Raw genomic sequence first — 26,006 nt, 5'->3', positions numbered from 1 at the left:
CCCTCCCCAACCATTGGGGATATCAGACTTCACTTCTGAGCCAGAGTAGTGTGTCTTCTTCCGTTCCTCTCGCTAGGAAGGGATCGCTTGGGTCGCCCCCTTCCCAGGTTTCTGCTAGTGGGAAAGATGACAGGACAGCAACCAGTGGCTGAAGAGCCCAAAAGCAGCTGGTCATAGGGCTTCACGCTAAGCCTCAGTCTCAGGGACTGAATCAGTGAAATCTTCCCAGCCAGGGAAATCCAAGGAGGAGTGAGTGAAATCCAATAGGAGTTCCTCAAGACCAAGGGAATTGCGGTGGCACCCACAGCACCACTAGCTACAAGCTCTGCATCTGCGGACGAGGTGGAGATTCTGGCCTCTGCTGAAGACCTAGATCTCGTTGGATCCTAAGACACAATGGATATAGACTGCTCAGGCAAAATGTCAGTGGCAGCAGGAGACCCTGAGCTATAACTGCCTCATTGAATGTTCCATGCCTTCCCAGTCTCACGATGACATTATCTTCCAGTGGAATTGTGGCGGTTTTTTCCACTGCCCGTCTGAGCTACAGCAGCTGTTGAGCTTTACACCTGCTTTCTGCATTGCCCTCGAGGAAAGCTGGTTCCGCCAATGAGTACCCCTGCACCCTGTGGCTGTAAGGTATACTCAGGGACCGTAGCGACTACAATCGAGTGTCAGGTGGAGTTTGATTTTATGCTCCAAACTCAGTCTGTAGTGAAACTTTGCCCCTTCAAACTCCTCTTGAAGTCAGAATAAGGACGACGGAGGAAATAACTGTCAGCAATGTATATCCTCCTCCAGATGGTGCAGTATCCCTGCGTGTATTGACTGCACTGATTGGTCAACTCCCTAAACCTTTCCTACTATTGGGAGATTTTAATGCCCATAACCCCTTGTGGGGTGGCACCATGCATACTGGCCAAGGTAGAGATGTCGAAACTTTACTGTATGAGTTCGACCTCTGCTTCTTAAATACTGGGCCCAACACACGTTTCAGTGTGGCTCATGGTAGTTACTTGGCCACTGATTTATCAATTTGCAGCCCAGGACTTCTCCCATCTATCCACTGGAGAGCACATGACGACCTGTGTGGTAGTGACCACTTCCCCATCTTCTTGTCACTGCCCTGGTGTCAGGCCCATGGTCTTTTGCCCAGATGGGTTTTAAACAACATGAACTGGGAAAATTTCACCTCTGCTGTCACCATTGAATCTCCTCAACACGGCAACATCGATGTGATGGTTCAGCAGGTGACTACAACAATCGTTTCTGAGGCAGAAAACACAATCCCTCGCTCTTTAGGGTGCCACCAGCGAAAGGCAGTCCCATAGTGGTTGCCAGAAGTTGCTGAAGCAATTAAAGAGCGTCGGTGAGCTCTACAGTGGCATAAGCGGCACCCTTTCTTGGAGAATCTCATAGCCTTTAAACGGCTTTGTGCCCCTGTTCACCAAATTATCAAACGATGGAAGCAGTAGTGTTGGGAGAGATATGTCTCGACTTTTGGGTGCAATACGTCACCTTCCCAAGTCTGGGCAAAGATCAAACGTGTTTTCGGGTACCAGACCCCAACAGGTGTTCCCAGTGTTAACATAAATGGCGTGTTATTTACCGACGCAAACCCGATTGTCGAGCACTTTGCTGAGCACTATGCTCGAGCCTCTGTGCCAGAGAATTACCCCCAGCCTTTCACACTCTCAAAAGGTGGCTGGAAGGAAAGTCTCTCGTTCCCTACGGGCTACAATGAATTCTTTAACGCACAATTTACACAAAGTGGGAGATATTCTGCGCCCTTGCACATTGCCCCGACACAGCTCCTGGGCCGGATCGGATCCAGTCAGATGATTAAACATCTCTCATCTGACTACAAGAGACATCTCCTCGTCATCTTCAACCGGATTTGGTGCGAGGTCGTCTTTCCATCGCAATGGTGGGAGAGCACCATCATTCCGAAGCTCAAACCCGGTAAAAAACCTCTTGATATGGATAACTATCAGCCTCACCAACGTTCTTTCTAGGTTGCTGGAATGTTTGGTGTGTTGACAGTTGGCTCGAGTCCTGGAGTCACATGGCCTACCTACAGGCTCTACGCCAGGGCGGCTTCCACCAGAGTCCCTCTACCACTGACAATCTTGTGTGCCTCGAGTCTGCCATCCGAACAGCCTTTTCCAGACCCCAGCACATGTTTGCAGTCTTTTTTGATTTACGAAAAGCGTATGACACCACCTGGCGACATCATATCCTTGCCACATAATACGAGTGGGCTGTCTGAGGCCCACTCCCGATTTTTTTCCAAAATTTCCTGTCACTTCGTACATTCCGTGTCCAAGTTGGTGCCTCCCATAGTTCCACCCCCCCCCCCCCCCCCCCCCCGTACATCCAGGAGAATGCGGTCCTGTAGGGCTCTGTATTGAGTGTCTCTCTACTTTTAGCGGTCATTAATGGTCTAGCAACAGCTGCAGGGCTGTCGGTCTCACCTTTTCTGTAGGCAGATGACTTCTGCATTTCGTACTGCTCCACCAGTACTGGTGTTGCCGAGCGGCGCCTACAGGGAGCTATCCACAAGGGGCAGTAATGGGCTCTATCCCCCACGTTCTAGCTTTCGGCCGCAAAGTCGTGTGTTATGCACTTCTGTCGGCGTCGTACCATTAATCCAGAATCTGTGAGTAACAGAATCAACATCCGCAAATATTTCTTCGAAATACACTATAAGACAAAAAGAAAAATGCCTCGCACGACGAAGGAATCATCCGAGCAGGACAGAAATCGGTAGATGTGATGTAATGTACAGGCAAGCAAAGAGGTGGACCGAACCGTCTTTGGTTTACCCAATTTGTGAAGCTCTTTCTCTTAAATAAATAATACATTTTTTAAAAACTATAATCATTTGCTTCCCTGTATATGTGCATCACCTCTCCGATTCTTTCTTTTGTGTTAGAGAGTATTACTGTCGATATATTCTCTTGTTGTTTATACCCTCCACATCTCCTACAGCTACTATGGGTGTTATTTCTTGGTGTCCTATCTCCCTGTCCCTTCTTCTTGTTAACGTTTTCCGCATATATCTTTCCTTATCCATTCTGGGAGAAAACATCTCATTCCCTATCAGTCCACCTAATTTTCTACATGATTCTATAGCATCACAACTCAAACACTTCGATTCTCTTCTTTTCTGACTTTGAAACAATCTATGATTTATTTCTGTACAGTTATATGCTGCAAATCAATGTTCTCAAAATTTTCTTCCTCAAGTCTGACATTTGATACAAGTGGACTTTATCAAGCAGGAATGTCCTCCTTCCCTCTGCTACTCTGCTTTTTTAGGTCTTACTGTCTTCATCGTCATGTATTATTTTTCTTCTATGCCAGCAGAATCCGTTGGCTTTGTGTGCTTCTTGGTCCCATAACTTCTGGTGTTAAGTTTAACGTTAATGACATTTGTTCAGCTCTTCTTTTTTTCTGTTTACTCCCAATATCTGATGGTATGTCTCCAGACTCTTCATCGAAAGTTCTGTTTAACTTTGATATTGACTCCCCTGTCTTCCATGATGTTTCCCATTTCTTCTTCTACCGTGACTCCATACAGCTCCGCCCTCGTAGAGGCCTTCAATGCACCCATTCAGCCTACCCGCTCTCTTCCCTGTGCTTAACAATGAGATTCCCGTTGCACTCTCAATGTTGAGGCACTTGCTTTCAATTTCCCTTAAGGTTGTTTGCCTTTTCTGTACGCTGAATATGTCCTTATGACGACCATTTCTCTCTTGATTTATTTGCATTTTTCCTGTAACCATTTCGTTTTCACTTTTCTGCACTTTTTACTTATCTTACGCCTTAGAGACTTTGATTGCTGTATTTCTGTCATAATCTGAGATTTATGTACCTCCTCCCTTGGTCGATCACCTAAAATACATCTGTTGTTACCCAAGGCACAGTTACGTTCCGTTTACTTACATTTGGATGATCGGTTACTGTGACTGCATTTTTGAGATGTGTAAATTCCTCTTCAGCCGAACAGCCTGCTGTGGTATTCATTATCGCTATGTTACACTCTTAGAGAAATTATCTCATCACTCCTCAGTAGTTCAGTAGCCTGCCTCTATTCTCATTGATTCTTTTGCATAATTCTCTTCATTTTTCTATCCATTATTGGCTTTAGTATCATGTGGATTCTGACAGGGAAAGTCCTATACTAACCATTCAGGGCAACATCTCAGTCCTACCTTCCTATTCATGAGGAACCCTACTCCCGTACCGAGGGAGGAAGCGGAGTGGTTAGCTCACTGGACTCGTATTCTGTAGGACGAGGGTTGAAGCTCGCTTTACGCCATCCGGATTTAGGTTTTCCGTGATTTTCCTAATTCGCTTCGGACAAATTCCTTGATGGTTCCTTTAAAAGAGCACTGCCGACTTCCTTCCCCGTCATTCTCTAATCCGATGGGACCGATGACGTCGCTGTTTGGTCTCTTCCCCCGAAATTAGCCAACCAAGTTACTCCCGTTGCACTACTTTCTGCTGCTATGGATATTACCTAAAATTCGCAGGCTAGATTTCTTTTCATTTCCATCTTCAGGACAATATGCAGAAACTGATTGCTGCTCTCGTCCCGTCCAGAACATTGTATATCGTCTCTGGCTGAGAAGTAGGAGTGCTTGGTTATTTTCAACCTGTTACGTTTCCTGAATGCCGGAACTACAGCCATGTTCATTTGTAAAGTTCATTAGGAATGCAGCGCCTGCATCTCAAGACGCGTACTCAACAATATGATATATAGATAATAATACAGTAAAGTAGATCCATTCAAGAAGTGCGTAAAGCAGTCCGGCCATTCATATTTAAGTTTACTGTGATTTTCCTAAACCACTTCAGACAAATGCCGTTGAAAGGGATCGACCGATTTACTCTCAGATCCTTCAAACAATCCAACCTTGTTGACGCGACTTTATAAACTATACTCTTCCTTCTTCGATTTCTTTTACGCAGTCAGTGGTTGTATGTCAAAAACGCCTTCATGCTTTACTATAAGCGACTGTGTCTACTTTCTGCTTCAGAGCAATGACACACAACGGCAAATACTTGGTGATCACGGCTGAGGAGGTGGCGTATGTCAGAGAGCAGTTGGGCACCAACGAGGAGGACATCAAGACGTCTGTGACGTCACTCCGAGAATGGCTCAGGATGCAGCCACACTTACCCGACGCCGTAGGTCTGTACATTTGTCACACTAGAGGCCATATATTACACCAAGGAAATGCACACACTTTATTCATGAATGGTGTAACTAATTAGAGGTAATGCCTTGTACATCTAAATATTAATTATCTGTTTCATAAGCAGATTTAGGAAAGCATTGTCTTATGATTGTTGTGTCTGAAACTCACTTCATTTATTACCCATATAACAAGTCACAAATAACTCAGCTATATCTCGTTTCTGATGATCATGTTTTTTTTTGTTGATCACTGGGAAAGAAATACTTATAGTTTTGTATACTAAATTGTGATTGCAACTTAAGGAGGAAGTAATCATTACAAATTTTCGTGTTAAATCTACCTCCTTATTACAACTTCACTGCCTACATCTTAGCTGAATTACTATGATCAGCCCTCCATCTTGTTTTTGAATTTTATTTACCTTTTCCAGCTGGTTAAAAATGGCTCTGAGCCCTATGGGACTCAACTTCTGAGGTCATAAGTCCCCTAGAACTTAGAACTAGATAAACCTAACTAATTTAAGGACATCACAAACATCCATGCCCGAGGCAGGATTCGAACCTGCGACCGTAGCGGTCTTGCGGTTCCAGACTGCAGCGCCTTTAACCGCACGGCCACTTCGGCCGGCCCAGCTGGTTATCTTGGTTATCTGTTCAGTGATTAGTAATGCTTCGATATGCTACTACACTCTTTAATATTATGCATACTACATTTAGCAGTAATGTGAACGCAGATGCGTATGTGCAGTATAATATGATTGTGGGATCATACGACCGTTTTAAAGGACCATATATAGTAAAAAACTGAAAAAGTTTATCTTGTAACAACTCTATCATACCAGATTTTATACAACAAAACTGCTATCAATATGAGAACCCTTTCTGTTTTGTGTGTCCTTAATATCCTTATAAAAATTTATCTTCGTAATCACCACTTGAAATCTGTGTTACAGATGACTCCGTCATTGAGCGAATGTACATCAACTGCAAGTGCAGCATGGAAAAGGTGAAACTGGGATTAGACGCATACTTCTCCCTCAAACACAAATTTCCCGAGTTACTTATGAACAGAGATGCAGAAGAAAGCGACTTCCAGTTTGCAATGGAGCACTTGTGAGTTCCAACCTGTCTTAAGCTTTTTAAATTCATACAGAGTTGTTATTTTTCCAGTAGCTTTTCATGCTCTACTGTAATGGATGTATAACTCTGCAGAGCTCTGGTTCCAATGTTTGGACTCCAAGTATAGGCGTACGTTACCTTGTTACTTCTTCGTGAAATGATAATACTAGATTTTTCGGGAAAACAGCGGAGTCTTTTGTGTTACTAAAACAGAATTTAAGTATCTGCATTTACGATCAAATGAAAAATCATTTTTGAATCCTCTGGGACTGCTGCGTAATGAATGTCTTTCAAGGACATAATGAATTTGTGTAACCAGTTACGCTGTTGTGACTATTACTTTTTATTTGAATTGTGGGCCTATTATAGCTACACAGGAATCATCAGGTAAGCTGTAATTGAACATTTTATGAATTTTTGTGCATTTCTTGTTTTACATGAGAATTATGAATAATATGATTACACATAGTTTGAAGTCCTGACTTCCCTGCAGTTGTTGTTAGTGTTGCTATTTATTTGTTGCTGACTATATTCTGGGTTAACGTAACAACGATTATTTTTTTGTAGTTTGTTCTAACTTTTCGTTTAGTAGTGCTCAGAACTAGAGTGCAGTCTGTTGTTGAAATCTCTTACAAAATGTCAGCTACAGACTGAGATTTATTTATGACCACTAATAAAAGAAAAGTCAGACCGAACTACTAAAATGATTATTACTGTTACACTAACGTAAAGTGTAATCAGTAACAAATACGTAACAACAGAAACGACGTTGCATGGAAGTCACGACTTGAAAACGCAGGTTTCAACGCAGAAGACTTTGTTCCTGTGCTCTAGATTTTCAACAGTTCTGCCGGCACTAAATATCTTAACAACATGTCCAGCACCTCCGTTCTTTGTATATTTATTCTTCAACATTGGAGACAACTCGCAAAGTGACACAGCCCGCTCTCATTTCAGTGTTTACCTCGTCATTATTGTGTAAAACTGTCTGACAACTATGGATCTGTCAGAATCAACTCGCATACCCAAAAGACGTATATGCCCACTGCATCCTCAGCTACATTTTTCTGTGTAAACCAAATGTGTGGTGTGTGGTGAAAAACAGATAATCCATTCTTGCTATCAAACTTAAAAGGAGGGATCACTCATTGGTCAGCTCTAATGTACACTGAAATATCTCCCTCAGTTTCAGTCTCAGATGCATGTGTTGCATTATACTCACAATTTATAGAATGTGTTACGTTAAAAATGTCGTTCTGTGTAAATATTTTTTTTATAATAGTGTTCAGATTAGAGGTTACGTTTTTAAATGTTTGGTACCTCAAGTGTCCGTTATTTTTCCGGAAGATGTTTCATCACTCTTAGTTTTCTCACCGTACTTTCGTGTACAATACTCGGCGTTACCATCGAATTGTTATCGTCTGCTAGAGTACTGAATAAACACGTTGGCATTAGACCAGTATCAGGAAAACGCCGCACTGTAAACTCCACGTTAAGTGTATTGAGACGCTAACAGTACTATCTGCATACTGCTGTCTCCAAGTGCAAGTTTTTGCACTGTGTTCGTACTCGCACAGCACAAGATAATATAATGTTTGAAGAGAACTAGACACCCCTGTTTTCTTCCCTACGTCCCTGTTTTGTTTCCTACGTGAAATGGAGTACCGGTTAGGCACTTAACCAGACAAACAAACTTTCTTGTTGTTAACGTTATTGTAGCTTTAAGCCACGTGGTTGGAAGAACACAATACGATCTCTCTTTCGAAGTTCCAGTTTCCCTTCCATATATCATCTACTAACCTATGACTCAAAAAATCGAATGTAATATGCCCTGCAAAATACCTGATCATCTAGTGAGACGAAAGAGTGGCAAAAAATCTAATCCAGAGGATTCTAAGTCAGTTTCTTGGAACTCTAAAAACAAGCTTCAAAGTGATGCAGTTCGCATTTATCATAGTTTTCATCGAACGTCTTCAAAATGTCTGCTACAAAAAAAAAAAAAAAAAAAAAAAAAAACCTCGTGTCAATACTGTGCTGTTTGACTCTGCACATTCTCAACTTTTTCATAGAATTCAAAGATGTCCTACACCGTCAGCTTCTTCACATCTTTCATGGTAGATCTTCACTTACTTCAAACACTGCAGTAGCCCATGTTGTCCTCTATACGATTAACGTTATGCCTTATGTTATGTTGCATGATAATAATAAGGCTAAGGTGTATTTGAAACTATGAAACATATACAAAATTTACCACCACGTGGAGGCGTCCCAACACAAATTTTTCCCCTCTGCCGAACTCATCTCAGAATGGCACTTGCTACCGATATCCTCAATTATTTGCTGGATATATCCCAATTTCTTATTCCTCAGTTTTTCCCTTACAACGCCCTCTAGAATGTGCTGGCATACTGTCCATTCTTCTTGTCAGTGTTTTCGATATACTCATTTCCTCGGCGATTTTGCAGAGAATCTCCACATTCAGTACCTTATCAGTCCACATAATTTTCGACATTCTTCTGCAGTACCACTCTTCAAATGCTTCGATTCTCTTCTGTTCTGGTTTTATCTCAGTCCATGTTTCACTACCACACGATTTTTTGGTCCAAACGTGCATCCTCAGAAATTTTTCCTCAACTTAAGGCCCATTTTTGACACTAGTAGACTATTCTTTGCCAGGAACACCATTTTTGCCAGTGCTAGACTCTTTATTAGGCTCTCAATGCTCCGTTCGCCATGTGTTATTTTGCTGCCTACGTAACAGATTTCCTTAACTTCCTCTACTTGTTGATTATCAATACTGATATTAAGTCTCTCGCTGTTATCATTTTTGGTACTTCTCATTACTTTCGTCTTTCTTGGATTTACTCTCAGTCCATATTCTGTACTCATTAGAGCGTACATTCCAGTCAACAGATCCTGTAATTCTTCTTCTCTTTTACTGACGACAGCAGTGTCAACAGCGAATCTTATGACTGATATCCTTTCAACCTTAATTCTGACCTCATTTTTAAAACCTCTTGTTTTTCCAATACTTCTTCCATGTATAGAGTGAAAGACTACGTACCTGTCTTACACCCTTTTTTATCCAGTCTTATTTTTCCCCCTTGTTTCTTTTACATCCTGTATATCACCACTTTCTCCCTTTCGATTACACCTACTTTTCTCTGAATTTCAAACATCTTGCTCCATTTTACGTTGTGTAACCCTTTTTCTAGGTCGACAAATCCGATGAACGTGAGTTCATTTAGTCTTCCTTCCCTTAGGAACTACAATGTCAGTACCGCTTCTCTGGTGTCTCCTAAAACCAAATTGATAGTCTTCTAAAACGTTTTCAATTTTCTTTAAACTTACGACCACCTTTCACCACTACTAAACCTCTGTCTCTTATATTGTTTCGAAGTGGCGATGGTCCCAAACGAACGAGTGGTACCCAGAAATTGGCCAGAGGACTGACTGATAAGCTTCTTTAGTGGAGGAATTACAATTACTTATGGTTTTTCCAATTAGTTCTGCTTGGTGTCTCCTTTCCCTGCAACAACATTTTTGTAGTTTTTCCACGTTACATTGGAGTGGACGCATGAGATAAAGTTTTGTACCTGGAGGATAGTATGTCTAGGAGAAACACATGACGTTTCTTGGTCAGTGTTTCATTTTAGTGATACATTTTGGAAACACGTGAAGGACCGTGCCGTAGGGAGTTTCGCTCATTTTATAATGTTTTTTGTTGTTCTGAGACTTTAGCTTGTGTTTTGCCCAGCTTTTGTAAGTGTTAAGAGTTCTATATATGTAAATGTTCTATAACATGTGAATGTTACTTCGAAGGTAGTGTAAATTCCTCAGTTAATGAGTTTTACAATGGATGACTCTTAACATTTATTAAAATTGATTACATAACGTGTGAACGGCTAAGCCATAGGTCGACAGACGTGCACCATCTTGTACGTTGAGACTCATTTTACAATGAAATACATGATATTTGCAAATTAACTGAGATTCTGTAAAGTGTCAAGAACTTTCCATGCCTCGAAAATGGAAATTTGTATTAGTTTCCGACGTCTATTGCAAAATTTTTTAACCTGCAAGTGGTATTCGATGATAGTTCTGCATACTTTGATTTAAGTTACTAATTATGGCCATGTAGTAGAAAAATATTGTAACACGTGGACTATTAAATACAGTACTGGCAAGGTTCTCTCGAATTTGAAGATCGTTTTAATGACACTAGAATGTAAATTCCATGGAACAGTTATTCACATTTGGAATGAACCCTACTGCTGCGGAGTAATATTTGCAATTTCAGAAAACCACTGCCGAGTGCAACCCACATAAAGTGTATGCCATCATTTCATAGTGAAATCAGAAAATTTAGTTAACTTCTATTCCAGGGCTGGTTAAATTGTTACATGGTACAACATTAACTTCTACTCACGGGTATTTTACAGTAGTTGATTCACAGAAGATCTCCTGCGTACTTTTCAGGACTGCTACTCCAGAAGTAGTTCCTAGATTCGCGTACAGACGAAGGAGAAGTTGTGAGGGCGGGTCGTGATTGGTACCTAGATACCTTAGGAGAGAGCCGCCATCAAAGTTCGGAGTTTATATCACTATCCGAGTCAAAGATTTAACCTACCAGGATTTTTCGAAGAGTACACACACCGCATTAAGTTGAAGGATTCATTCTGGATGCATATATTATTGTTTGTTCTTGTATTTCGTAAATTGTAACTTCATGTTGACCGACCGCATATACAGGGTGAGTCACCTAACATTTCCGCTGGATATATTCCGTAAACCACATCAAATACTGACGAACCGATTCCACAGACCGAACGTGAGGAGAGGGGCTAGTGTAATTGGTTAATACAAACCATACAAAAATGCACGGAAGTATGTTTTGTAACACAAACCTACGTTTTTTTAAATGGAACGTCGTTAGTTTTGTTAACACATCTGAACATATAAACAAATACGTAATCAGTGTCGTTTGTTGCATTGTAAAATGTTAAATACATCCGGAGATATTGTAGCCTAAAGTTGACGCTTCAGTACCACTCCTCCGCTGTTCGATCGTGTGTATCAGAGAGCACCGAATTACGTAGGGATCCAAAGGGAACGGTGATGGACCTTATGTACAGAAGAGACTGGAACAGCACATTACGTCCACTTGTTAACACCTTTTTATTGGCCTTTTTCACTGACGCACGTGTACATTACCATGAGGGGTGAGGTACACGTGCACACGTGGTTTCCTTTTTCAATCACGGAATGGAACAGTGTCCCGACATGTCAGGCCAATAAATCTTCAATGTGGTGGCCATCATTTGCTGTACACAATTGCAATCTCTGGCGTAATGAATGTCGTACACGCCGCAGTATATCTGGTGTAATGTCGCCGCAGGCTGCCACAATACGTTGTTTCATATCCTCTGGGGTTGTAGGCACATCACGGTACACATTCTCCTTTAACGTACCCCACAGAAAGAAGTCCAGAGGTGTAAGATCAGGAGAACGTGCTGGCCAATTTATGCGTCCTCCACGTCCTATGAAACGCCCGTCGAACATCCTGTCCAAGGTCAGCCTAGTGTTAATTGCGGAATGTGCAGGTGCACAATCATGCTGATACCACATACGTCGACGCATTTCCAGTGGGACATTTTCGTGCAACGTTGGCAGATCATTCTGTAGAATCGCGATGTATGTTGCAGCTGTTTGGGCTCCTGCAATGAAGTGAGGACCAATGAGGTGGTCGCCAATGATTCAGCACCATACATTTACAGTCCACGGTCGCTGTCGCTCTACCTGTCTGAGCCAGCGAGGATTGTCCACGGACCATTATTCCTTGTTCCGTAGATTCACTGCCCCGTGGTTTGTGAAACCCACTTCGTCGGTAAACAGGTAGAACTTCAACGCATTCTCTGTTAACGCCCATTGACAGAATTGCACTCGATGATTAGCGTCATCACCATGTAATTGCTGATGTAGCGACACATGAAACGGGTGAAAACGGTGACGATGCAGTATGCACATGACACTACTTTAACTCAGTCCACCGGCTCTCGCAATATCCCTTGTAGTCATGTGTGGGTTCATGGCAACAGCAGCTAACACACCAACTGCACCCGATTCTCCTGTGACGGGCCTGTTGCGGAACCCTTCGCGTGCTACGACCATACCTGTTGTATTCAGTTGGCGGTAGATGTTTTGCAATGTGCGGCACGTTGGATGCTCTCTGTCCGGGTACCGTTCCGCATACACCCTGCAGGCTTCAGCTGCATTTCGTCGACACTCACCATAGATGAGTATCATCTCCGCCTTTTCAGAGTTCGAATACACCATGGTCACAGTTCCTACAACACTACACTATCACAGACGTCCGGTAACACGGTGTACTACAGTTGATCTGCGTGCGGAGACGAATGCAGAATAAGAATAGCAGCAAGCGTTACATGCGGACACTGCGACAGCTAGACCAAACCACAACAGTGCACTACAGCCACACTCCGAAACACGGTCGTCACCGTAAACATGTCCCTGCAGATGCTGCTCGCCGACCGTGGCCCGTGTTTGTTACAACACGCAAGTGATCGTCGAAGGTTTCAAGCGTCAACTTTAGGTTACAATATCTCCGGATGTAATTAATATTTTACAATGCAACAAACGGCACTGATTACGTATTTGTTTATATGTTCAGATGTGCTGACAAAACTAACGTGGTTCCAATTAAAAAAAACGTAGGTTTGTGTTAAAAAACATACTTCCGTGCATTTTTGTATCGTTTGTATTAAACAATTACACTAGCCCCTCTCCTCACGTTCGGTCTGTGGATTCGGTTCGTCACAATTTGATGTGGTTTACGAAATATATCCAGCGGTAATGTTAGGTGACTCTCCCTGTATTATCCTCTGTCGCATAAGCATGTATTGACAAGAGTATAATGTCTCCTACAGTAAAATGATGATCATGCCACGACTCACAAAGGATGCATATCGCGTGCACGTCTGGACCGCAGTGGACGAAGACTCGACCAATATAATTTGGCCCCAGTATGGTAAGATAGTGACCGGTGCACTGGAAGTTTTGTTGGCCGAAGACTACTCTCTTGGAGATGTCATCATCTTTGACTTGGCCAACGTGAATGCTGGACACATCGTGCGTGCAGATATCAACCTTATCCGCAATCTTGAACTCTGCTATAAGGTAAGTTAGCAAAACTGTTCCATTCTGGTCCAATCGATTAAAATTATAAAATGTATGGCCATGAAAACTATTTACCAGAGTGGGAATCAAACAGGGGTAGAAAGTGGCCTGACGTTTTCTCCAAATAGTTCTGGCGCCCAACATAAAAGTGACAGGAAGCAACCCCCTGCCACAGACATCAGTTGCTGTATTGAGGTGGCGTGGTTGGAGCCTGTAACTGTCTGATCACAAGGCTGTATATTACTAAATAAAAAAGAACGTGGGCAACATGATGAACAACAAATTACAATCATTAACAGTATTATGAAAAACATAGTTGCAACTCGTCATATAGGGTAGATACTGAGTGGCTGATAGGCACAACAAAAAACACTGTCAGGAAGTGAGATTTTGGCCAACATACAGACACACACTCACACAAATGCAAATTTCGCACACATCACCACGGTCTCTGGCAGCTGAAGCCACACTGCGAGCAACAGCCCATGATGAGAGTGGCAGCTGGGTGTTGGGTGTAAGGAGAAGGCTGGGGCATGGAGGTGGTGGCACAATAGAGGAGGGGGGGGGGGGCGGTAAAGTGCTGCTTGTTTCAGCATACAAGGACGAGATAGAAAAAGGGTAGGGAAGGTAGGTGCAGTATAGTGGTTAGATGAAAGGTGTGTGTGGGAGGGGGAGGGGTTAGGGAAAAGGAGAGAGGTAAAAAGACAGTGCATTGTAGGAATAGAGGACTGTGTAGTGCTGGAATGGGGACAGGAAAAGAGCTAGATGGATAACAACAGTGACCAACGAAGATTGATGCCAGGAGGGATACGGGAACGTAGGATATAATGCAAGGAGAGTTGCTGTCTGTGCAATTCAGGGAAGCGGGTGTTGGGGGGAATGATCCAGATCACACAGGCCGTGAAGCAGTCATTGAAATGAAGATCGTCGCGTTGGGCAGGGTGCTCAGCAATGGGGTCGTCAAGCTGCTTCTTGGCCACAGTTCTCCAGAGGCGATGCATGTGGACAGACGGTTCGTTGGTTATCATGCTCACGTAGAATGCAGCACCGTAGCTGCCGCCTAGCTTCCAGATCACATGACTGGTTTCAAAGGTACCCCTGCCTTTGGCGGGATAAATGGTGCTTGTGACCAGACTGGAGTAGATGGTGGGGGGGCCAGTATGAGACAAGTCTTGCACATAGGTCTGTTACAGTAATGTGAACAATATGGCAAGAGGTTGGAAGCAGGAGTTGTGTAGGGATCGATGAGGATATTATGCAGCTTCAGTGGGCGGCGGAATACCACTATGGTCAATATGAACACAAATATTCACCTGCAGAAAATTGGGATGAATTCAAAGTTCTGAAATCTAGGCTGTATCTAATTCAGTTAACAAATACTAGCTAGTATAATTGTAGTTCAATCCCGATTACTGCTGGTGGCAGCACACCCAATTACTGCAAAAATTTTGCGACACTCGGGGATGACGTCGGCGACTTGTGGTAGCTTGCTGATACCTGGAACTGGAATTGCTGGCAATCGGAAAAATAACTGCTGAGTGAAGCCATGCGGCCGCTTATAACTGCGGATAAGAGAACCATTTGTATGACATCATTCGAAAGCAGGACAAATGGCCTGCTTTCACCACATTCTGTAGCGGCATACACAGCTTTTGGTAGATGAGTCGGACTATTTTAATGCCTTGTGATAGAAACATAATGTGGTTCCTGTTACGTTCACCATTTCCTTGATGAGCGATCCGACGTGATCCCATGCTGGAGACCGACTGCCGTGTGACGCCCTCTGTGTGCATCGATGTGTACGGTATTTAACGATGGGCGCAGAAGGCCCAGTTCGACTTCCGATTTGGAGAGTGTTGTTGCAGCTTAACTGCCCAACGCCAAAGGCTAGTCCAAAAATTGCTGCATTGGTTTCCTAGGTTCACTTTCACAAACATAGGGAGAAAGTAATAAGCGTTTACGTGTTTGCCACATGCTATCTTCTGATTTTCTAATAGAAATTAATTTCATTGGTTCATAATAAATCTCATTATTTTCACTACATTCCCAAAATATTATAAAGTAAAAATCGTGCAGGTGATAGTGATAATGATACCTGAACTCAGTACTTTGACATAAGGAACTAATAGTCAGAACTGTATATGACTTTTTTTTTTATAAAATACTTGTACCTTACAGCAACAGTTTAAGCTAACGGAAGCTATTCAGTGTGATGTCCGTTCTGCAATTCACTGGCGACATACGAAAAACTGTGCGGGACTCGAAACCGGATTTCCCGCTTATCGCTAGCAGTTGCCTTAATCACATTTTATTAATCAGGGTAAGAAAACGCAGGAGCTTCATTTAAGATCTGGGGACATGATCAGCATAACAACAACAAAAGTTAATATAGGACGACTTCCTGGCGGAACGAAACAAAACAGCAACCACACGCCAGCGAGAGGTAGTAGATTCACATTGATCCCCAAGCCACAACAGGGAGGACACGGGCATTTCCTCTCGAAAAACGTTCCAAAGTCTCTTCACATGGCTCAAACATGTCAAGTTCCGGAACAAACACCAAACAAATATTTAAATAAAGCCGGCCGGAGTGGCCGAGCTGTTCTAGGTGCTTCTGTCTGGAACCGCGCGACCGATACGGGATGAAGGTTCGAATCCTGCCTCGCGTATGGATGTGTGTGATGTCCTTAGGCTAGTTTGGTTTAAGTACTTCTAAGTTCTAGGTGACTCGTGACCTCAGCAGTCAAGTCCCATAGTGCTCAGAGCCATTTTTTGAACTTACATACACTACTGGCCAATAAAACTGCTACACGAAAAATAAATGCGGATGGTAAACGGGTATTGATTGGACAAATATATTATACTAGAAGTGACATGTGACTACATTTTCAAGCAAGTTGGGTGCATAGATCCTGGGAAATCAGTACTCACTACAACCACCTCTGGCGGTAGTAACGGCCTTGATACGCCTGGGCATTGAGTGAAATAGAGCTTGGATGTCGTGTGCAGGTATAGCTGCCCATGCAGCATCAACAGGCTACCACACAGTTCATCAAGAGCAGTGACTGGCGTATTGTGACGAGTCAGTTGCTCGGCCACCATTGACCAGACGTTTTCAATTGGTGAGAGATCTGGAGAATTTGTTGGCCAGGGCAGAAGTCGAACAGTATCCAGAAACGCCCATACAGGACCAGCAACAAGCAGTCGTGCATTATCCTGCTGAAATGTAGGGTTTCGCAGAGATCGAATGAAGGGTAGAGCCACGGGTCGTAACCCATGTGAAGTGTGACGTCCACTGTTCAAAGTGCCGTCAACGCAAACAAGTGGTGACAGAGACTTGTAACCAATGGCACCCCATACCATCACGCCGGGTGATAACGCCAGTATGGCGGTGACGAATACACTCTTCCAATGTGCGTTCACCGTGATGTCGCCAAACACGGATGCAATCATCATGATGGTGTAAACAGAACCTAGATTCATCCGAAGAAATGCCGTTTTGCCATTCTTGCAGTCAGATTCGTCGGTGGGTACCTCATCGCAGGCGCTCCTGTCTGTGAAGCAGCGTCAAGGGTAACCGCAGCCATGGTCTCCGAGCTGCTGCTGCAAACGTCCTCAAACTGTTCGTGCAGATGGTTGTTGTCTTGCAAAGGTCCCCATCTGTTGACTGAGGGATCGAGACGTGGCTGCACGATCCGATACAGCCATGCGGATAAGATGGCTGTCATGTTCACTACTAGTGATACGAGGCCGTTGGCTTCCAGCAAGGCGTTCCGCATTACCCTCCTGAACCCGCCGATTCCACTTCCTGCTAACACTCATTGGATCTTGACCAACGCGAGCAGCAATGTCGCGATACGATAAACCGCAATTGCTATAGGCTACAATCCGACCTTTATGAAAGTTGGGAACGTGATAGTACGCATATCTCCTCGTTACACGAGGCATCACGACAACGTTTCACCAGGCAACGCCGGTCAACTGCGGTTTGTGTAGGAGAAATCGGTTGGAAACTTTCCTCATGTCAGCACGTTGTAGGTGTCGTCACCGGCGCCAACATTGGGTGAATGCTCTGAAAAGCTAATCATTGGCATATCACAGCATCTTCTTTCTGTCGGTTAAATTTCGCGTCTGTAGCACGTCATCTTCGTGGTGTAGCAATTTTAATGGCCAGTAGTGTAAATATTCTCCTTCTCACACCCAGCACACTGCATCCAGGAAATGTCTCCCCAAAAAATCGGCATAATATTGACGATGCCTCGAATGGTGAATTGAAGAGGTATGACGATCTTCGAAAAACGCCCAAAAAATCAAGGACGCTCTTGCTGCCATCTTGAACAGATACAATTAAATGCGTTTCTGTTCGTCCTTGAGAGAAAAGTCTCATCCTGAAACAGAATCGGCAGTGACATAACATGGTGCGGAGAAACATGAAGAAGAGAAGAAAGTAGTTTCCTTATCAACAGCCACACCTCTGCAGAAGTTCCACACATCCGTAAATGTTCATCCATGTCAAGAGTTTGACACTAGCCTAAAAAAAATCATAAAAACAAAAAAAATTAGAATGATAAGAACTTAAATAAGAGGGAAATGCAGAAAATATACCTTAATGGCATATAACTGAAACCGCATCATGTGTCTCTCATGGACAACCAGGTACCAGGTCACACGAGCCTCCTTGGCGAGGAGCACACGATGCAGGGCTCGGCATTCCACAGGCTGTGTGATTTCATAATGGCGGTTCTACACGAAGGCAATAAACGTCACATGTCATAGGAGTCCTGGTACACTGCAGGACAGGACAGATTAAATAAATAGTGGAAAGGGGCCAAAATGAGAGACGGTCAGTTACACTCGAACATACAACTTTATTATTTGATCAAACATCACAAGAGCCCAAAAAATTTTGAAACGCATAGCTTTAATCTTTAGCACATAATTACCGGCTGAAAGCCATTTAACTGTCAAAACGGCTGAAGGCCAATAACTTAAAACGCATGCATAACCAGAAATTTAAGAGGCAAGTCTTATCTTAAAATAGTGCTTTAGCTAGGCTGAAGCAAACAAGTATAATTCAAATTGGCTGGAGGCCGAAGACTTAAAAATTCCAATTTTTTTTAAGCCTAAGGGCTTACGTGAAACAGTACTTTAAACTAGGCTGAAGGCCTTAAGAGTAAAACAACTCTAATTTAAAACACAAAACCGGTTAGAAGCCATACAAGTACCATCAACAAGTATAAATTAAAAAAATAAGGCAGTACACACCCCCAAGGGCGCTCAGATTTTCCAGGGTCGGTCTGTAATTCAAACACTAACGCTCGTTTAGGTGAGACAGGCAGTCGGCCCAAGCATTCACGATCCGACAACAACCCAACCCACCGACAGTCAGCGGACCCACCGACAAAATAACTTCCACTTCACCCGACCAGGGCACAACAGGGAGTTCAACGGAAAAACGTAGAAGATTTTGGCACCAACAACCAATCATGAATGGAGCTGGCAAACTACACACTGTGCTGGACAGCAACAACACGATGAGGCGCAAGGCCGCAGATTCCGCTTGTGTACTTCAATTGAAATAACCAAATACAGTGAAACTCCACCGGAAGGTGGCTAGAATTTTCTAACTTGAAAACCACGTTGTCGCTCGCCGAAATATCCCAATAGCTGACAACGAACTCCAAACGGCACAATGTGAACAGTCTTGACTTGCTGGTAGGTTAAATCAAAACTCAACTCTCGTGTCCAGGAGCGGTGAGCCACGGACCTCGCAGCAATGGGTAGGGCGCGACATTCTCCGACACCGCGTAGAGACCGGCAGCGGGTCCCGACCGAAAACCTCCTCGCCGAGAATTCCTCTTTGCTCCACGCCAACCAACCGGCTCCTCGGAGCCGGTAAGCCGACAACATTTAAAATAACTTGTCAGTCAAAATCACACAAACCATACACAGTTTCACGAATACTTGCCCGAAGAAGCAGACAATGCTAACGGCAGTGACTGTACAATGACAGGGACGAATCACGAGTCGGTACACGCAGCCAACCCATAAGCGATCGCCGGCCAGATACGCATCGTCCGGTAAGACGAGCGACCGTGGACCAACCAAAGTCCTCGCCACTCCAATAATGTGCGTCGGCAACCGTCGGGCGAGTCATGGCGGTCCGGACCTCACTGTTGCCACACCCCGGCTGAACTCGTGCCGCGTGCCAATTGAAACACTGCCAGGCCCGAACTAACGCTGGCACGTTCCAACTGACTGGACGACACACGGCGACCAGGAAGTAACAGCAGTCCAGCAAAGATAATACGGCAGGGTTTATATCGATGAGCGCTGCTGCTGCCGCTCACGGGCTGGCAAAACAGCAACTCAGTGGCACAAGTAATTGAAAACTAACATAAAGAGGTTGCAGTATGGCCAAAACCGGATGTTAAATAAGAGATGGCACGAACACGAGCCACGCACAGCTCACAAGACAAGTCTTCAGGGACTTAACATTATTCCATGAAAAAGTTCTTGAAGCGCTAGAGTGCAGGAGCAATTGGCGCTATTGCAGTGGGCAACACTCGGGAAAGAGGAAAAAGTTTTTGACTCGGAGTTCCCGGCAAACAACTCTGGTGATGTGTTTACAACCATCGTGCTGACATAAAGGTCAGCCGCTCTAACAAGACCAGGGCCTCCTTCCAGAGGGGAAAAGTAAGTGTGTTATAACGAACTCTGAAGATAAGACCCACGCCCACGACATAGCCAAACGAAGCTTGCAACGTGTTCGTCATTGCCTTCGGCGCTGGGAAGCTGTTGGCCAAATGGTGTATCCTAGAAGCGAGATGCACCACGTCCTGAGCTCTTAACAGATTATTTTTGTGTGTGAATTCCTAAGTGACCAAACTGCTGAGGTCATCGGCCACTACGCTTACACACTACTAAAACAAACTTATGTTAAGAACAACACACACACCCATGCAGGAGGAAGAACTCGAACCTCCGCGGGAGGGGCAGCGCAATCCGTGACATGGCACCTCAAACTACAAGGCCACTCAGCGCAGTGAACCAGGTTATTGTGAATACTTGTGTGGATCACTTGAAGAGGGCGTTTCTAGTCAGCTCCAGCCGTTCAGTGCAAGTGATACGCGAAGTTAACTCCCAAGACTTCAGAGTGCCCGTCGACTGCAGTGGAGCCGCACTCCCTTCCCAAAGTCGCCTGCCAGTGTTCAAAGCACCAGACTTCGTCCAGGTGGCCTGTGTCACATCTGTAACTACCTGCCCTCCGGGTCTTCTTCGTCTACATCTACATTTACATCTGCATGATTACTCTGCAATTCACACTTAAGTGCCTAGCAGAGGGTTCATCGAACTATTTTCATACTGCTTCTCTACCATTACACCGTCTATTCGCGCATGAGAAAAAGAAACACCTAAATCTTTCCGTTCGAGCTCTGATTTCTCTTATTTTATTACGATGATCATTCCTCCCTTCGTTGATGAGTCTCAACAAAATATTTTCGCATTCGGAAGCGAAAGTTGGTGATTGAAATTTCGTAAATAGATCTCGCCTCAAGGAAAACCGCTTTTGTTTAAGTGACTGCCACCCCAACTCGCGTATCATATCAGTGACACTTTCGCCCCTATTGCGCGACAACACGAAACGAGCTGCCCTTCTTTGCACTTTTTCGATGTCCTCTGTCAATACCACCTGGTAAGGTTCCCGTACCGCACAGCAATATTCCAGCAGAGGACGGACAACTGTAATGTAGGCTGTCTCTTTAGTGGAATTGTCGCATCTGCTAAGTGTACTGCCAATAAAGCTCAGTCTTTGTTTCACCTTCCTCACAATATTATCTGTGTCGTCTTTACAAGTTAAGTTGCTCGTAATTTTAAATCCTAGGTATTTAGTCGAATTGACAGCCATTAGATATGTGCGATTTATTGTATACCCAAAATGTTAGTACCCATGTGGATGACCTCGCACTTTTCTTTGCTTAGTGCCAATTGCCACTTTTCGCACCAAACAAAAATACTCTCTTGATCATTTTGTAATTGGAATTGATAGTCGGATGATTTTACTAGACGGCAAATTACAGCGCCATCTGCAAACAATCTAATGAGGCTGCTCAGATTATCACCTAGATCATTTATGCAAACCAGGAACTGCAGAGGGAGATGATCGACATTTAATTTCTATGTGCCTCGACTGCGCCACAATCTCTGCCGTCGGAGAGAGTGCTTCTAAATGCGATATTGTCAAAGAAAGCCGTGGACCACAGCTCAGTGTCAATTGGCGCAGCTGTGAAACCGGGGGAGATATACATGCTATCAAGAAGACACGACGAATGGCTCGTAATGTAGGTAAAATTCACTTCGGTCACCACGCACGCTTTCCCACGTGTCAGCGAGATTCTACTGCTGCACCAGCAGTTGTAGTTCCTGGGAAATTATTCTTCTGGGGTTTCATACTGCTAAAGCTCTCATTAAGATTAAAATGTTGGTAACGGTCCGCAACCAAAGGCACGATTTCTTCCGAATAAAACCCCGACCATTCTGCTGCTTTCCCGAGCCAGAGGGAGCGTAAACATTGATGATCCGAACACCATCGAAGGTCACCACAAGATCTCTGCCCGAAAGCAGATGAAAAAAATAACGTCTTCAAATGGCTCTGAGCACTATGAGACTCAACTTCTGAAGTCATTAGTCCCCTAGAACTTAGAACTAGTTAAACCTAACTAACCTAAGGACATCACACACATCCATGCCCGAGGCAGGATTCGAACCTGCTACCGTAGCGGTCTCGCGGTTCCAGACTGCAGTGCCTAGAACCGCACGGCCACTTCAGCAGGCAATAACGTCTTCAACCGCGATACCTTTTTCATGTTATTGTTCGTTCATCTTGGCTGGCACAATATGATCAAGTAAGTGGTCTGTAAAATTGCTCATTTCTCATGCAATATCAGTTATGATAATTAGAAGCGATCTTCAAAATAAATTATTACAATAGCATCTTCCCTTTATTTGTGTCTGCTTTTACTAATAGCGGATCAGTACTCTTTTTAGCCACTCGATCACTGTTAATCGAGACATATAACTCAAGACTTATCAGGCATATCAGTCATAATTTTCGTCTTACTCATCAGAAACGAGAACATAAGAAGGTAAGCAACGACGTGCACTCTATCTTACCTCTGGCTAACATTATCTCAAGCCGTGGTTAATGGCCGAATTATTATTTGACATTTTATTATAAATTTGACGAATGTAGCTCCTAACCGCATGGAAGGTGAGATAAAATATGAGATGTCACAGTGGCACCGATGCAACGAGCCCAGTGTAAGATCCCAACAGTGCCACCACACTTACAGTCACCCTAACCTTAGACCACTTTACACCACTCCTAAAGAGGTCTCTTATGACCACGAAGCAGCTTGGGGCGTAGATAAAGTGGGGTACATACGATGGTTAATTATAAAGTTTTAATTATCACTTCGTAAAAATAAAGTTACGTAATTAATTTTGTGTTTGTTTACAGTTACATGTCTGGCGCTCGAGTAAACAGTGCAATTTCCTGTTGACAGTACCGCTGCACTCCAATAGAGGTGACAAAGAGAATGGCCGGAGTTGCCTACTCCAGGGGTGTGCTGCGGAGGTGTGGAACTGGGTTTCAATGTGAACCACGTCATGTGCCTGCAATAAGCACAAAATTAATTACATAAATTTATTTATTCTGGCTAACAAACAAAACAGTGTGGCTAACGCTCGTTCCTCAAGGAAAAACTATAACGTAAACTGTGTATTTGTCTCTCTTTTACTGCGAGTTTATATTTAATATCACAGCAGAAGAAGTTAGGGTCTTCTTAAGTTCAAAGTACTGTGCTGGACTGTGTTTTCTTACTACATGTTTCCGAATTTATTTCTCATAAAAATATTCATTTTAAGTATGCTCCATCTTCAAGATTCTTTCCTTTACCAATTCTCATCATATACACGCCTAGCGCACATGACAGTTAATGTTCTTAGGACTACTAACTCGCTGTAGCTGCGGAAATCATTGCTTTGTCTATACTCGTCTTGTACTGCTCGTATCCATGTTGAGCTATCCGTTCCCATTTCTCTCCAATCTTTCATTAGTTTATCGATTGCCTTGTTTTGGAGATTTTCGTAATTTTGAGAATCTTAATTGATCCCATTATTACTTCTGTCCACTCTTCTCTCTCATTCTTGTTGTAAGCCACTAGCCTTCTTGTTGTGTGCTACTAGCTATCTCATCTACCTTCATATTCTCACTTGTCCACCTCTCTTGTAGTTGTGATCTGTTACCCATGTATATAGTGTTACAAGCACTTAAATTTATATCATAGAGCTTTTTCCCGGCGTAAATATACCTTGAAACTGTAGTGGCATCGTTATCCATCCTCTATCCCTCCTTTTATGTAATACAGCTCTTGTTCTCCTTCTCAAGCAATGCTCTTAAGTAAATGAATTTATGGGTCATGTGCAGTTTGCCAACACATTTTCAATTGTTCGACTGCCTTTCTTCGAAACGTAATACTAATATTTACTACTAATATTCAGACCAGTCAATATTGCACTCCGCGTCAACTCCCTCAACATTTTTTCTACATCGCCTTTGTGTGCAGCTGTCGGTAATATCATGTGTGTAAACCATTCATTGTTTTCATTTAATAGCAATCTCCGAAATTATTTTTGCTTATCAGCAACCGCAATAATATCCCTCAAAACTAGCTTAAAATTATATACGGTTACATAAATTGCCTACCCCCATGAACCATGGATCTTGCCGTTGGTGGGGAGGCTTGCGTGCCTCAGCGATACAGATGACCGTACCATAGGTGCAACCACAACGGAGGGGTATCTGTTGAGAGGCCAGACAAACATGTGGTTCCTGAAGAGGGGCAGCAGCCTTTTCAGTAGTTGCAGGGGCAACAGTATGGATGATTGACTGATCTGGCCTTGTAACACTAACCAAAACAGCCTTGCTGTGCTGGAACTGCGACGACAGGAAGCAAGGGGAAACTACAGCCATAACTTTTCCGAGGGCATGCAGCTTTACTGTATGGTCAGATGTGATGGCGTCCTCTTGGGTAAAATATTGCGGAGGTAAAATAGTCCCCCATTCGGATCTCCTGGCGGGGACTACTCAAGAGGACGTCGTTATCAGGAAAAAGAAAACTGGCGTTCTACGGATCGGAGTGTGGAAAGTCAGATCCCTTAATCGGGCAGGTAGGTTAGAAAAAGGAAATGGATAGGTTAAAGTTAGATATAGTGGGAATCAGTGAAGTCCGGTGGCAGGAGGAACAAGACTTTTAGTCACGTGAATACAGGGGTATAAATACAAAATCAAATAGGGTTAATGCAGGAGTAGGCTTATTAACGAATAAAAAAATAGGAGTGCGGGTAAGCTACTACAAACAGCATAGTGAACGCATTATTGTGGCCAAGATAGACACGAAGCCCATGCCTACTACAGTAGTACAAGTTCATATGCGAACTAGCGCTGCAGATGATGAAGAAATTGATGAAATGTATGATGAGGTAAAAAAAATTATTCAGGTAGTAAAGGAAGACGAAAATGTAATAGTCATGGGTGACTGGAATTCGAGAGTAGGAAGAGGGAGAAAAGGAGACATAGTGGGTGAATATGGATTGGGGGAGAGAAATGAAAGAGGAAGACGTCTGGTTAGAATTTTGCACAGAGCATAACTTAATCATAGCTAACACTTGGTTCAAGAATCATAAAAGAAGATTGTACACATGGAAGAATCCTGGATATACTAGAAGGGATCAGATAGATTATATAATGGTAAGACAGAGATTTAGGACTCAGGTTTTAAATTCTAAGACATTTACAGTGGCAGATGTAGACTGTGACCACAATCTGTTGGTTATAAACTGTAGATTAAAACTGAAGAAACTGCAAAAAGGTGAGAATTTAAGGAGATGGGACCTGGATAAACTGAAAGAACCAGAGGTTGTACAGAGTTTCAGGGAGAGCATAAGGGAACAATTGCCGGAAATGGGGGAAAGAAATACAGTAGAAGAAGAATGGGTAGCTCCAAGGGATGAAGTAGTGAAGGCAGCAGATGATCAAGTACAGAAGCTGCAAGGTTCGCAGGAGAGCTTCTGTATAGTTTGGAAGGTAGGAGACGAGGTACTGGCAGAAGTAAAGCTGTGAGGAACGGGCGTGAGTCGTGCTTCAGTATATGAGATGGTAGAGCACTTGCCCGCAAAAGGCAAAGGTCACGAGTTCGAATCTCGGTCGGGCACACAGTTTTAATCTGCCAGGAAGTTTCATATCAGCGGACACTCCGCTGTAGAGTGAAAATTTCATTCTAGAAACATCCACCAGGCTGTGGCTAAGCCATGTCTCCGCAATATCCTTTCTTTTAGGAGTGCTAGTTCTGCAAGGTTCGCAGGAGAGCTTCTGTAAAGTTTGGAAGGTAGGAGACGAGGTACTGGCAGAAGAAAAGCTGTG

At 43.6% G+C, this 26,006-nt stretch overlaps 1 protein-coding gene across 4 annotated transcripts in view; it reads left to right on the top strand.

The window, feature by feature from the left end:
- LOC126482285 (clavesin-1-like) overlaps positions 1-26,006 on the top strand; it is a 230,726-nt gene that overhangs the window by 9,867 nt on the left and 194,853 nt on the right. For 2 of the 4 annotated variants that reach the window (XM_050106275.1, XM_050106278.1), the window contains exons 2-4: positions 5,046-5,200; positions 6,160-6,319; positions 13,273-13,522. The exons of the other annotated variants lie outside the window; for them this stretch is intronic. In XM_050106275.1, coding sequence (XP_049962232.1) covers positions 5,050-5,200; positions 6,160-6,319; positions 13,273-13,522 — 561 coding nt within the window. In that variant the 5' untranslated portion in view covers positions 5,046-5,049. The remainder of the gene's footprint in view (positions 1-5,045; positions 5,201-6,159; positions 6,320-13,272; positions 13,523-26,006) is intronic. 4 annotated transcript variants of the gene reach the window in all.

Source organism: Schistocerca serialis, chromosome 5, assembly GCF_023864345.2.
Source record: "Schistocerca serialis cubense isolate TAMUIC-IGC-003099 chromosome 5, iqSchSeri2.2, whole genome shotgun sequence".
Lineage (NCBI taxonomy): Eukaryota > Metazoa > Arthropoda > Insecta > Orthoptera > Acrididae > Schistocerca > Schistocerca serialis.
Note: the sequence above shows the minus strand (reverse complement) of the source record. Positions and strands in the feature narration are given on the sequence as shown.